Genomic DNA, 14,523 nt, shown 5'->3' with positions numbered 1-14,523 from the left:
CTAAAGGGTGGCGAAGCCACAAAACCATGGGCTAGGCTTGTAAATGCCCTCGGCAGATAGCCTAGTATGAACCTATGAACCCATGAACCTATGAACCTATGATTAACTGACTTTAGTCATCCATGCTTTCACAGGGCGAAACTCTAATGTTTGACTTGATTAACTGACTTTAGTCATCCATGCATTCAGAGGGGAGGAAAAACAAAGGAGACATCAGGGGCATTCTGACAACTAAGGAACAGGTATGGGGTATGTGGCATATGGTTGCGCGCATGTCTGTGAGTGTGTGTGTGTGGCAGATAGTAAGGGGGGAGCCTGCATCAACATGATGCATGGACTGTTGGTGTTAACCACCACATGAAAATGCTGATATGTACTCATGGTAGTTAATGTGTGTGTTTATGTGGAGGGGGCTGCAATACCTCCAAACTTTCCTAGAGTAATGAGCAAATCACAGAATAGTGGGGGGATACACTAGACACCAGGGAAGTTTTGAAAATCACAGTAAGGAAATTGAAAATGTAATACAATGACAGATTGTTGTGCATGATGAAAGACATATAGAGAAAACTAGATGGCAGAGCATTAGTTAAATTTTGCCATAAGTCACTTAAAAAGCTTGATTTTGAACCCTGTGCGGTTAGTACAGAATCCAGCACCTTAAGAAAGCAAAGCTTTAGTCTTCTGCACTAACACTACGAGCCAGAGTGATTATTTAAACAGTACCTTAACTCATTAAAACACACAAGGGGAAATGCTTCAAACTCTGTTCTTTTAATACAGAGAGCAGTGTCTTACTGCAGCAGAACTTTAGTCCTCTATACAAAAGGACCCATTAGCCCTTCCATCCTGAAGTATTTTCCCAACAGTAAGAAACATGAAACTCTAATGTCTGGCATTATTGAATGAGTGTGATGATTCATGAGTTACAAAAGGACAGGGTAGGTATAAGAGGCAAAGTAAGGGATGTTACATAAACTTAGGGACAGTTGAGTGCTGGGGATGTGTCCATGTGGGAACGTTAGACAATACTAAGAAGACATTCTTAATATTACATTGACTAACTGAAAAAGGTACTGGAGCTACAAGTCTAGCATCATTATGGAGATTCTGAACCTGAAGAATGAAGCTCTAATGTCTGGTATAACTGACTGAATGTAAGCATCTGTAAATTATGAGGGGCAGGGAAATAACAAGAGGCTGCAGCAGGCTGCGTGTGTGCATGTATGTGCACCCATGTCTGTGGGAAAGTGAATGGAGGTGTGCATGTGCCAATGATATGCACGGTTGTCCAGAGATGATTTCCACAAGTAAGTGCTGATTAAGGTTAGCAGTGACACCAAGCAATTCAGAGGCATGAAGTTAGCTGATATGAGCTCCTTCCTCATTACAGCTAACATTTTTGTGAGTCACATTTCCTGTGATCTTTCAAAACTGCTCCTTTTACCCTCTGCAAGTGGAAGATACTATTTGTGAATTTGAGCCATTGCTCTTAAGTTTTGTCATTTTGCCTCGGAATTATCCTTGTCCAGTTCAATTTTGCAATACTGTTGGAATGCAACAACTTTGTTCTAGCATTTTGTTGGAAGTGATGTTTTCTGGTAATATCCATGTTTATTCTGTTCTACAGTTGTTTGTTGTTGTTAACATTTTTCTTACTTGTGTTTAAAATTTTCCTAGGTATACCTTGAAATAATGGGAAATATTAATGCTAAAGATCCTGATTACTGGAATGTGCCAGATGACCCACCACCTGAATCATACAATGAAGACTGGATGAAATCTATTCCTGATGAGAAGAAAATATCACAGCTTTCAATTCCTGGGACACATGACAGTATGGCCCGTCATGGAGACCTGATCTGGGTTTGGTGCCAAAGCCTTTCTTTAAATACCCAAATGAGGCTTGGAGTTCGATTCTTTGACATTAGATGTAGGCATTTCAATAATGGTTTGCCGATCCATCATGAAGCCTTCTATCTGCATTGTAATTTTAATGACGTAGTGTCGCAAATGATATCATACTTGGACGGCAATCCATCTGAAGTGCTTCTTATGCGAATTAGGGAGGAGTATAAACCAGAAGGCAATACAAGGTCTTTCACTGATACACTAAGGGCAGAAATTAGTAAATATCCTGCAGAAAGATTTTATTTGAAAAACATTATTCCAAATGTGAGAGAATGCCGTGGAAAGATTGTTGTTTTAAGAGACTTTTTTGATTACGATTTGGGAATTGACTTCACATCAGCAGATCTTGAAGACACTTGGAGTGCTGGAGAAGATGAAAAGTGGGACGAGGTCAAAGCTCACCTAGATAAAGCACAGACAAGCTCAGGTGATACCCTGTTCATAACATTTTCAAGTTTCACATCTGGTATACAAGCACCACGTGAACTAGCACGAAAAATGAATCCCAAACTTCATTCCTACATTACTGGACGAAAAGGAAGACTAGGAATTGTCGTCAGTGATTATCCTGGGCCAAAACTCATCCGTGATACAATTAAAAGTAATTTTTGATCAAAATTAGCTTATATTAATATAGCTGCATTCTAATGTAACATTAGAAAAAATTGATCAATGCAAGCTTTGACAGCAAAAGTTACCTGTGCATAATTATGAATAAACTGCCAAATTAAACCTGCTGCTTCCCAATACTCCTGAAGCATACAATTATAACCAAATAATGTTTAATTATGTCAGAACATTTATGTACAGCTTTTTAACATAAACACTTAAAGACTAGAGATCAAATACATAATGTGGTCAAATGATATAAGACTGAAAGCAAAAATAAACCTTTAAATATTATACAACCATCATAACTATGTTAGTGTTTTGTTTTTAGTGATTTGATCTGCAGCACCATATATTAATGAAGAAACAAACAAAACTGTTGCCATTTCCTTTCATTGTTCTGTTTCAACGTTCTTCCTTCTTCTCTCTGTCTTTGTCTGCGTCTGTATCTTTGGTCCTTATTCTTTTTGTTTGATCACTTTTCATTGTTCTGTTTGTTTCAGTGAGATGTGCATGTTATTAGCCTGGTAACATTAGTCTGTTCTTTATGAAGATTAACGTTTGTTTCAGTGAGGTGTGCATGTTATTAGCCTGGTAACATTAGTCTGTTCTTTATGAAGATTAACGTTTGTTTCAGTGAGGTGTGCATGTTATTAGCCTACTAGCATTAGTCTGTTCTTTGTGCAGAGTAACGTTTGTTTCAATGAGGTGTGCATGTTATTAGCCTGGTAACATTAGTCTGTTCTTTATGAAGATTAACGTTTGTTTCAGTGAGGTGTGCATGTTATTAGCCTACTAGCATTAGTCTGTTCTTTATGCAGAGTAACGTTTGTTTCAGTGAGGTGTGCATGCAGTAACATTAGTCTGTTCTTTGTGCAGAGTAACATTTGTTTTAGTGACGTGTGCATATTATTAGCCTGGTAACATTAGCCTGTTCTTTATGCAGAGTAACGTTTGTTTCAATCAGGTCTGCATGTTATTAGCCTAATAACATTAGCCTGCTCCTTGTGCAGAGTAACGTTTGTTTCAGTGAGGTGTGCATGCAGTAACATTAGTCTGTTCTTTGTGCAGAGTAACGTTTGTTTCAGTGAGATGTGCATGTTATTAGCCTAGTTACATTATCCTGTTACTTGTGCAGAGTAACATTTGTTTCAGTGAGGTGTGCATGTTATTAGCCTACTAGCATTAGTCTGTTCTTTGTGCAGATTAACGTTTGTTCTTAGTGCAGAGTAATGTTTGTTTCAGTGAGGTGTGCATGTAGTAACATTAGTCTGTTCTTTGTGCAGAGTAACATTTGCTTCAGTGAGGTGTGCATGTTATTAGCCTAGTAACATTAGTCTGTTCCTTGTGCAGAGTAACGTTTGTTTCAGTGAGGTGTGCATGTTATTAGCCTAGTAACATTAGTCTGTTCCTTGTGCAGAATAACGTTTGTTTAAATGAGGCGTGCATGTTATTAGCCTGGTAACATTAGTCTGTTCCTTGTGCAGAGTAACGTTTGTTTAAATGAGGTGTGCATGTTATTAGCCTAGTTACATTATCCTGTTACTTGTGCAGAGTAACATTTGCTTCAGTGAGGTGTGCATGTTATTAGCCTAGTAACATTAGTCTGTTCCTTGTGCAGAGTAACGTTTGTTTCAGTGAGGTGTGCATGTTATTAGCCTGGTAACTTTAGTCTGTTCCTTGTGCAGAGCAACATTTGTTTAAATGAGGTGTGCATGTTATTAGCCTAGTTACATTATCCTGTTACTTGTGCAGAGTAACATTTGTTTCAGTGAGATGTGCATGTTATTAGCTTAGTAACATTAGTCTGTTATTTGTGCAGATTAACATTTGTTTCAGTGAGGTGTGCATGTAGTAACATTAGTCTGTTCTTTGTGCAGAGTAACGTTTGTTTCAATGAGGTGTGCATGTTATTAGCCTGGTAATATTAGCCTGTTCCTTGTGCAGAGTAACGTTTGTTTCAATGAAGTGTGCATGTTATTAGCCTGGTAACATTCGTCTGTTCCTTGTGCAGAGTAACATTTGTTTCAATGAGTTGTGCATGTTATTAGCCTAGTAACATTAGCCTGTTCTTTGTGCAGAGTAACGTTTGCTTCAGTGAGGTGTGCATGCTATTAGCCTGGTAACATTAATCTGTTCCTTGTGCAGAGTTATGTTTGCTTAAATGAGGTGTGCATGTTATTAGCCTGGTAACATTAGCCTGTTCTTTGAGCAGATTAACGTTTGTTTCAGTGAAGTGTGCATGTAGTAACATTAGGCTGCTCTTTGTGCAGAGTAACGTTTGTTTTAGTGACATGTGCATGTTATTAGCCTTGTAGCATTAGCCTGTTTCTTGTGCAGAGTAAATTTTTTTTCAATGAGGTGTGCATGTTATTAGCCTAGTAACATTAATCTGTTTATTTATTTATTTATTTATTTTACATTTGTTAACCGGGCTAGTCTAGCTGGATACATGTCCATTTTCAGTAGAGAGGCGAGAGGAGAAGCTCCAATCAAACAATCAAACAGACAAAAAAAATTTACATTAGAAAAAAGACACCAATATAGTGATAATAAAAATTATGATTGATTAATGCTGTAATAATTACGCATGGAATAAGTTTCCTTTAGAGGTACATAGACAAGATAAGGGTAAATAATTTTAATTGTGATTTGAGGTGAGAGCTGGTGAGTTCTCTAAATAGAAGAACATGTCAGGTTCTAAATAGAAGAACATGCTAGGATGAAGTAAGGCTAGTAGGGTATGAGCTATGAAGTTAGTCCGGTGGGCGACAAGGACATATCTGTTCCTTGTGCAGAGTAACGTTTGTTTCAATGAGGTGTGCATGTTATTAGCCTAGTAACATTAGTCTGTTCCTTATGCAGAGTAACATTTGTTTCAATGAGGTGTGCATGCTATTAGCCTGTTCTTTGCGCAGAGTAAGGTTTGTTTCAGTGAGGTGTGCATGTTAGCCTAGTAACATTAGTCTGTTCTTTGTGCAAAGTAACTGAATATTAACTGTTTTCAGTGTTTAGCATGGGAATAGTCTCATTCCAATCAGTTAATTGTTTTCATCAATGATTAGTGCATATGCATAAGTTCAACATATGGTCAGTTCATCAACTGTTGGGTCACAGCTTGTGTCAATCGGGATTCCTACGAATACATTTCTAACTACAACCATGGTCTCTAAAATTTCAACTATTACAACCTGTTCATGGTGAGAGGAAGCATCAGGAGCCCTGTTTTATAACACATTTAAATCAATCTTATTGCACACTCAAGTACCTTTTTCTTCCAATGTATAACCCAGCCTTTCATAAATGACCTGTCCTCTCACACTATTACACTCAATTCACATCTACCACAATGGGCAATAAATGAGGTATTTATCATTTTAAACTTTATTCTCACTGCGTCTTCACACATTTCTTTTTTGGATATTGCAAACCTGTTCTTCAGTGTAAACCTTCTGACAATTATATCTGTGCCCTGCCTTTTGTAGTTTACTACTTGAGTTACTTATGTCTGATGCACAGTGCAGCCAACCTATGCATGGGCAGCATATTTGCTGTTGGGTTTGCATACATCACTTTTACTGTAGTGTTTATACAGTGCTATGATCCAAATCTGTGAGCAATCCTCTGCCTCTTTGCCAATCATACAGCAGAACCCACCTGCCTGTATCTAATATTTTCATCCCCTGTTGCTGGGTCCTTCACTCAAACCTCATGTGGCACAGCTTCCACTGCCTTATGTGCTGTGAGATATTCCACCTGCAATAGTCCCACCTGCTGTAACTGCCTCATAAGTATGTAGTTATGCATCAGTGCATGCAATGAAAAAGATTTAGCATATGCACCTGGGTCGTACCGCATGACACCACGAGATCCTGCCATGCATCCTTCAGAAGATATGCACCTGGATCGTACCGCATGACACCACAACATCCTGCCATGCATCCTTCAGAAGATATGCACCTGGGTCGTACCGCATGACACCACAAGATCCTGCCATGCATCCTTCAGAAGATATGCACCTGGGTCATACTGCATGACACCACAAGATCCTGCCTTGCATCCTTCAGAAGCCAAGATACAGCATCCAAAATCCCCTGGTTTAGCATATGCACCTGGGTCGTACTGCATGACACCACAAGATCCTGCCATGCATCCTTCAGAAGAACAGATGCAGCATCCAAAATTCCCCTGGTTTAGCATATGCACCTGGGTCATACTGCATGACACCACAAGATCCTGCCATGCATCCTTCAGAAGCCAAGATACAGCATCCAAAATCCCCTGGTTTAGCATATGCACCTGGGTCGTACTGCATGACACCACAAGATCCTGCCATGCATCCTTCAGAAGAACAGATGCAGCATCCAAAATTCCCCTGGTTTAGCATATGCACCTGGGTCATACTGCATGACACCACAAGATCCTGCCATGCATCCTTCAGAAGAACAGATGCAGCATCCAAAATTCCCCTGGTTTAGCATATGCACCTGGGTCGTACTGCATGACACCACAAGATCCTGCCATGCATCCTTCAGAAGACCAGATACAGCATCCAAAATCCCCCTGGTTTAGAATATGCACCTGGGTCATACTGCATGACACCACAAGATCCTGCCATGCATCCTTCAGAAGACCAGATACAGCATCCAAAATTCCCCTGGTTTAGCATATGCACCTGGGTCGTACTGCATGACACCACAAGATCCTGCCATGCATCCTTCAGAAGAACAGATGCAGCATCCAAAATTCCTCTGGTTTAGCATATGCACCTGGGTCGTACTGCATGACACCACAAGATCCTGCCATGCATCCTTCAGAAGAACAGATGCAGCATCCAAAATTCCCCTGGATTAGCATATGCACCTGGGTCGTACTGCATGACACCACAAGATCCTGCCATGCATCCTTCAGAAGAACAGATGCAGCATCCAAAATTCCCCTGGTTTAGCATATGCACCTGGGTCGTACTGCATGACACCACAAGATCCTGCCATGCATCCTTCAGAAGAACAGATACAGCATCCAAAATCCCCCTGATTTAGAATATGCACCTGGGTCGTACTGCATGACACCACAAGATCCTGCCATGCATCCTTCAGAAGAACAGATGCAGCATCCAAAATTCCCCTGGTTTAGCATATGCACCTGGGTCGTACTGCATGGCACCACAAGATCCTGCCATGCATCCTTCAGAAGAACAGATACAGCATCCAAAATTCCCCTGGTTTAGCATATGCACCTGGGTTGTACTGCATGACACCACAAGATCCTGCCATGCATCCTTCAGAAGAACAGATACAGCATCCAAAATTCCCCTGGTTTAGCATATGCACCTGGGTCGTACTGCATGACACCACAAGATCCTGCCATGCATCCTTCAGAAGAACAGATGCAGCATCCAAAATTCCCCTGGTTTAGCATATGCACCTGGGTCATACTGCATGACACCACAAGATCCTGCCATGCATCCTTCAGAAGACCAGATACAGCATCCAAAATTCCCCTGGTTTAGCATATGCACCTGGGTCATACTGCATGACACCACAAGATCCTGCCATGCATCCTTCAGAAGACCAGATACAGCATCCAAAATTCCCCTGGTTTAGCATATGCACCTGGGTCATACTGCATGACACCACAAGATCCTGCCATGCATCCTTCAGAAGAACAGATGCAGCATCCAAAATTCCCCTGGTTTAGCATATGCACCTGGGTCGTACTGCATGACACCACAAGATCCTGCCATGCATCCTTCAGAAGAACAGATGCAGCATCCAAAATTCCCCTGGTTTAGCATATGCACCTGGGTCGTACTGCATGACACCACAAGATGCTGCCATGCATCCTTCAGAAGAACAGATACAGCATCCAAAATTCCCCTGGTTTAGCATATGCACCTGGGTCGTACTGCATGACACCACAAGATCCTGCCATGCATCCTTCAGAAGACCAGATACAGCATCCAAAATTCCCCTGGTTTAGCATATGCACCAGGGTCGTACTGCATGACACCACAAGATCCTGCCATGCATCCTTCAGAAGACCAGATACAGCATCCAAAATTCCCCTGGTTTAGCATATGCACCTGGGTCATACTGCATGACACCACAAGATACTGCCATGCATCCTTCAGAAGACCAGATACAGCATCCAAAATTCCCCTGGTTTAGCATATGCACCTGGGTCGTACTGCATGACACCACAAGATCCTGCCATGCATCCTTCAGAAGACCAGATACAGCATCCAAAATTCCCCTGGTTTAGCATATGCACCTGGGTCATACTGCATGACACCACAAGATCCTGCCATGCATCCTTCAGAAGACCAGATACAGCATCCAAAATTCCCCTGGTTTAGCATATGCACCTGGGTCGTACTGCATGACACCACAAGATCCTGCCATGCATCCTTCAGAAGAACAGATGCAGCATCCAAAATTCCCCTGGTTTAGCATATGCACCTAGGTCATACTGCATGACACCACAAGATCCTGCCATGCATCCTTCAGAAGACCAGATACAGCATCCAAAATTCCCCTGGTTTAGCATATGCACCTAGGTCATACTGCATGACACCACAAGATCCTGCCATGCATCCTTCAGAAGAACAGATGCAGCATCTAAAATTCCCCTGGTTTAGCATATGCACCTGGGTCATACTGCATGACACCACAAGATCCTGCCATGCATCCTTCAGAAGAACAGATGCAGCATCCAAAATTCCCCTGGTTTAGCATATGCACCTGGGTCATACTGCATGACACCACAAGATCCTGCCATGCATCCTTCAGAAGAACAGATACAGAATCCAAAATTCCCCTGGTTTAGCATATGCACCTGGGTCATACTGCATGACACCACAAGATCCTGCCATGCATCCTTCAGAAGAACAGATGCAGCATCCAAAATTCCCCTGGTTTAGCATATGCACCTAGGTCATACTGCATGACACCTCAAGATCCTGCCATGCATCCTTCAGACGACCAGATACAGCATCCAAAATTCCCCTGGTTTAGCATATGCACCTGGGTCATACTGCATGACACCACAAGATCCTGCCATGCATCCTTCAGAAGAACAGATGCAGCATCCAAAATTCCCCTGGTTTAGCATATGCACCTGGGTCGTACTGCATGACACCACAAGATCCTGCCATGCATCCTTCAGAAGCCAAGATACAGCATCCAAAATTCCCCTGGTTTAGCATATGCACCTGGGTCATACTGCATGACACCACAAGATCCTGCCATGCATCCTTCAGAAGACCAGATACAGCATCCAAAATTCCCCTGGTTTAGCATATGCACCTGGGTCATACTGCATGACACCACAAGATCCTGCCATGCATCCTTCAGAAGAACAGATGCAGCATCCAAAATTCCCCTGGTTTAGCATATGCACCTAGGTCATACTGCATGACACCACAAGATCCTGCCATGCATCCTTCAGAAGACCAGATACAGCATCCAAAATTCCCCTGGTTTAGCATATGCACCTGGGTCATACTGCATGACACCACAAGATCCTGCCATGCATCCTTCAGAAGAACAGATGCAGCATCCAAAATTCCCCTGGTTTAGCATATGCACCTGGGTCATACTGCATGACACCACAAGATCCTGCCATGCATCCTTCAGAAGCCAAGATACAGCATCCAAAATTCCCCTGGTTTAGAATAGGATAGGGCACAGTTGTATCTATAATCTGTTGCACTCTGTTGATTTCTGATGAATGTGTTCAGCCAGGGCTCCAGGACATATTTGATGTCACTAATAACATTCGCCAGTGAGAAGGTATTCATTAGAAACCATTGTTAAAGGTAACATACATGCCACATGCGGGAGTCATGATAACAGTGTGGGTGGCTTGTAGACAAGCCCCCAGTGATACTCATTTGTTAACCACAAGGTAAATCAGGATCAAGGTCAATTTAAGTGACTTACACAAGGTCATGCAGGCTCTCACCTGGTGACTTGGGAAGAAGGTATGTGAACTGTAAGGGATATCACTCCATTTGGGGGTACAAATAGAGAGATGACACTCCATTTGGGGGTACAAATGGAGAGATGACACTCCATTTGGGGGGTACAAATGGAGAGATGACACTCCATTTGAGGGTACAAATAGAGAGATGACACTCCATTTGGGTGTACAAATGGAGAGATGACACTCCATTTGGGTATATAAATGGAGAGATGACACTCCATTTGGGGGTACAAATGGAGAGATGACACTGCATTTGGGGGTACAAATGGAGAGATGACACTCCATTTGGGGGTACAAATGCAGAGATGATACTCCATTTGGGGGTACAAATGGAGAGATGGCACTCCATTTGGGGGCACAAATGTAGAGATGACACTCCATTTGTGGGTACAAATGGAGAGATGACACTCTATTTGTGGGTACAGATGGAGAGATGACACTCCATTTGGGGGTACAAATGGAGAGATGACACTCCATTTGGGGGTACAATGGAGAGATGACACTCCATTTGGGGGTACAATGGAGAGATGACACCATTTGGGGGTACAATGGAGAGATGACACTCCATTTGGGGGTACAAATGGAGAGATGAAAGAATCAGCAAACAAAGGAGAGTAATATTGCTGGAATTTAATTCCTCCTGAAGTCTTGGTGAGTACCTTCACAAGATGGACTATGTTTTTAAAAATCTCACTAAGATGACACTGATATATAGACGGTATTTTATATAGCATATCTCATGGACAGAGGTAGGTTAAAAAATTAAAAAAGACAGCTGGGTGCACAAATACCAGGATAAAAAAAGTGTTCAATCTTGGTAGGTGCACTGGTGTGCCAGGACTGGAAAAAAATGACAACGTAGAATCCTCAAGACATGTAAATACTCCTACAGTGGGGTTAAGTCAGGCACATGAGAGGATGACCCCCTGTTGTAGAAGGAAGTAGTAGTCCACAAAAATCATAAAAAGTGATAGGCCAAAAAAAGAGCCAAAAGATGATAGAGTGGACTATTGATGATAAGAAAGAAATTATGTATTGTTACTATTATGCAAGAAGCTGAGAATTTCTGGACAGAAGACATACAAAAAGATTAAGAGAGAAAACAGAGGAAAGAAAAAATACTTGTACAAGAAAAACTGTCTAAAGCATCAAATACAAATTTGTGTTCATTAATATAACAGATTCATGAACAATATTATACAGATAAAGAAACCTTGAACCATTTGGAAAAAAAAGCGACAAAGATCAAAAATATAAAAAACAAAATCTAGAGATGTTTGAAAGGTATAAAAATTCATATGGACATGAGAAAGAAAAAGAGATCTGATATGGTGCAATATTTATGCAAAGTGGAGAACCAAATTAGTAAATACAAAAAAAGCAGCTCCAAAGATATTCAAAGAAAAATACAGGCAACGGTACCCAGATATGGAAAAGTTCACAATACAAAAGAATGAGATCACAAGGGGGAACATAGAACATATGATTAGTAAAGCAGAAGGCCCAGGCCAAGGACAACCACAAGGCATTTATTAACTATGTCTGCAACCTCAAAGACAATACACAATTGTCTGCAGAGCTCATTGTAAATGGAGCCACCTATACTGAGCCAGAAGATATAGTAAACCTACTGGCAGATAAATTCATTTCCAACTTTACCCCTCTCTCCCCCTCAAACTTCCATCAGGAAATACCATCAAATATAACTCACCCTGTTATCACTAGGGAACAGGTCCTTAATGCTCTCTCTAAGGCTAAGAGTACTGCATCAGTGGGCCCAAACAATATCCCAGGATGCCTTCTAAATAGCATGAAACATGGCCAATCAAGGCCTCTGGAATTGCTATTTAACTGTAGCTTCCAAACAGGCTTCATTCCTCATGAATGGAGAACATCAATAGTCATCCCTCTGCATAAAGGTGGGCCATCTACAGACCTTGTAAACTACAGACCCATAAGTCTCACTAGTCTTATCTGTAAAGCCATGGAAAAAAATATCATGGCAATGATCAGTAGTGATATAGTAAACCTCCAGACACTCGACCAAACCCAGTTTAGTTTTGTCAAGGGCAGATCATGCCTACTCAACCTGGTAGACTTCTTTGAGAAGTTCACCAAAGCAATGGATGAGGGTAAAATGGTTCACATTGCCTACCTTGACCTGGCCAAGGCATTTGACACAATACCCCACTGGGGCATTGTTAACAAACTCAAGAGGCTAGGTACCAATTCATATGTCACCCCGTGAATAGCCAAATGGCTCACAGACAGGACCCAGGAAGTTAGAACTGGGGAGTCCACCTCTACAAAAAGTCCAGTCACAAGTGAAGTCCCACAGGGATCTGTCCTTAGACTGCTCCTTTGTGATATTTACTTCTCTGAAATCAAGGCCAATGTCAATGTTCTCTGGCTGACTAAATTTGCTGATGATTGCAAATTAGGAACTGTCATTGAATTCCACACTGACACAAATGTTCTCCAGGAGAGGCTGACACAGAAAAACAGCTGGTGTCAGAGCTATAGTCTAAAACTAAATGCCAAGAAATGCATAATAGTATCCTTTGGAAAGCAATCCACCCCTGGTAACTATCATATTGACAACACACCCCTTAGATATGACCCTGTTGTCAGGGACTTAGGGATACACACAGACAGTAATCTAGCCTTTGCCCATCATGTGTCTACAGTAGTGAGAAAATTATTCTGTGTTGCACAACTTATAAGCAGAAGTATGGCATCTAAACCCAAGGAAGTCATTGTTCTGTATTGAGCATTCATCAGACCTATCACTCAGTCCAATGCTCTCTTCGGTTTGTACCCAACACTAGCCTATTCAAGAACTGGAATGTCATCAGAGCTACCTCACTAAAATAATACAGGGCTTAAGTAAAATGTCCTATGAAGACCACCTCAAGACCCTATCCCCATATTCTGTCTCCTTCAGGCTTTTGAGAGGAGTTCTATGCTTGGCATCCAGGGCATTGTCAGACCCCAGTCTGATGGACCTCCTGCATATCCACAAAACAAACATCACCAGAATTATCCATTCTAAAGATTAAACCTTGCCTGTGATATACATAGGGCCTGCTAGAGAAACAGGTATGCATCCCAGAGACTACCCTATCTGTGGAACAGGCTCCCCATTCCTTTGAAGCAGAGTTCCTCCCTAACCCAATTCAAGTGCAACTTGGACGATTGGATGGGGAACAAGAAATTCATCTTTGGCTTAGCACCTACATCTCTAATGGACACAGGCAACCTGTAAATGGTTCATAGCCCAGGCCCTTGCTTGTAAATGTTTAATCTTGCAAGCCCCTGCTTACACTTATTAAGGGTATTAGCCCTTGCCAGAGATTTGGGATGCATGGCTAGGCTTATAAAGGCCCTTGTGGCCATTAGCCTAATAAACACCTATGGACCTATGAACCTAAGAAGTTGAAAAAATAGAAATTGAAGTTATAGAATACCTGAGAAGTGAAGGGTGTAGTGTAGAAAGTCCAACATAGATTATATCACAGCATGATAGAACAATGAGTTCCTCAAGTAAGGAGAAACAGGAGGAGTTGGAGACATCTAAAGAAGAAATATGGAAAAGAAAAAGAGATTTAATATGGTGCAATATTTATGCAAATGAGAAAGCAAAACTAATCAATAGAAAAAAAGCAACACCAAAAATATTTGAAGATAAATACAAGCAAAGCAATCAGATATGGAAAATTTTACAATACAAAAAATAAACAAAGGGGCAAAGCAGAAACAATAATTAGTAATGGAGAAGTTAAAGAAACAGGAACAAAGCAAAGGATTTAGTGTAAAAAAATCTAACTATGATGATGTAGCATGATAGAAAAATGAATCCCCAAATTAAGGAGAAATCAGTGCCATGCAAACATACTTTGGAGCCTTTAGTAGGAAACCAGTGCAAAAGTTTTGTTGGAGTTGCATAACAGCACAAAAGTTCTGTTCGAGTTGCAAAGCAAGGGAAGGAATAGGAAACTATAGCAAATCGGATGCAGT

The 14,523-nt window shown here is 41.3% G+C and overlaps 1 protein-coding gene across 1 annotated transcript in view; it reads left to right on the top strand.

Moving 5' to 3' along the window:
- LOC122811107 (1-phosphatidylinositol phosphodiesterase-like) overlaps nucleotides 1-2,781 on the top strand; it is a 76,811-nt gene extending 74,030 nt beyond the window's left edge. The window contains exon 2 of the mRNA XM_044082696.1: nucleotides 1,681-2,781. Within this exon, the coding sequence (XP_043938631.1) occupies nucleotides 1,696-2,523 (828 nt within the window). The 5' untranslated portion in view covers nucleotides 1,681-1,695 and the 3' untranslated portion in view covers nucleotides 2,524-2,781. The remainder of the gene's footprint in view (nucleotides 1-1,680) is intronic.
- Nucleotides 2,782-14,523: the final 11,742 nt, after the last annotated feature.

This window comes from Protopterus annectens, chromosome 1.part1 (assembly GCF_019279795.1).
Source record: "Protopterus annectens isolate FY-2018-M chromosome 1.part1, PAN1.0, whole genome shotgun sequence".
NCBI classification, from domain to species: domain Eukaryota; kingdom Metazoa; phylum Chordata; order Ceratodontiformes; family Protopteridae; genus Protopterus; species Protopterus annectens.
The sequence above is the reverse complement of the archived record's forward strand: the minus strand, read 5'-3'. Positions and strand labels throughout refer to the sequence as shown.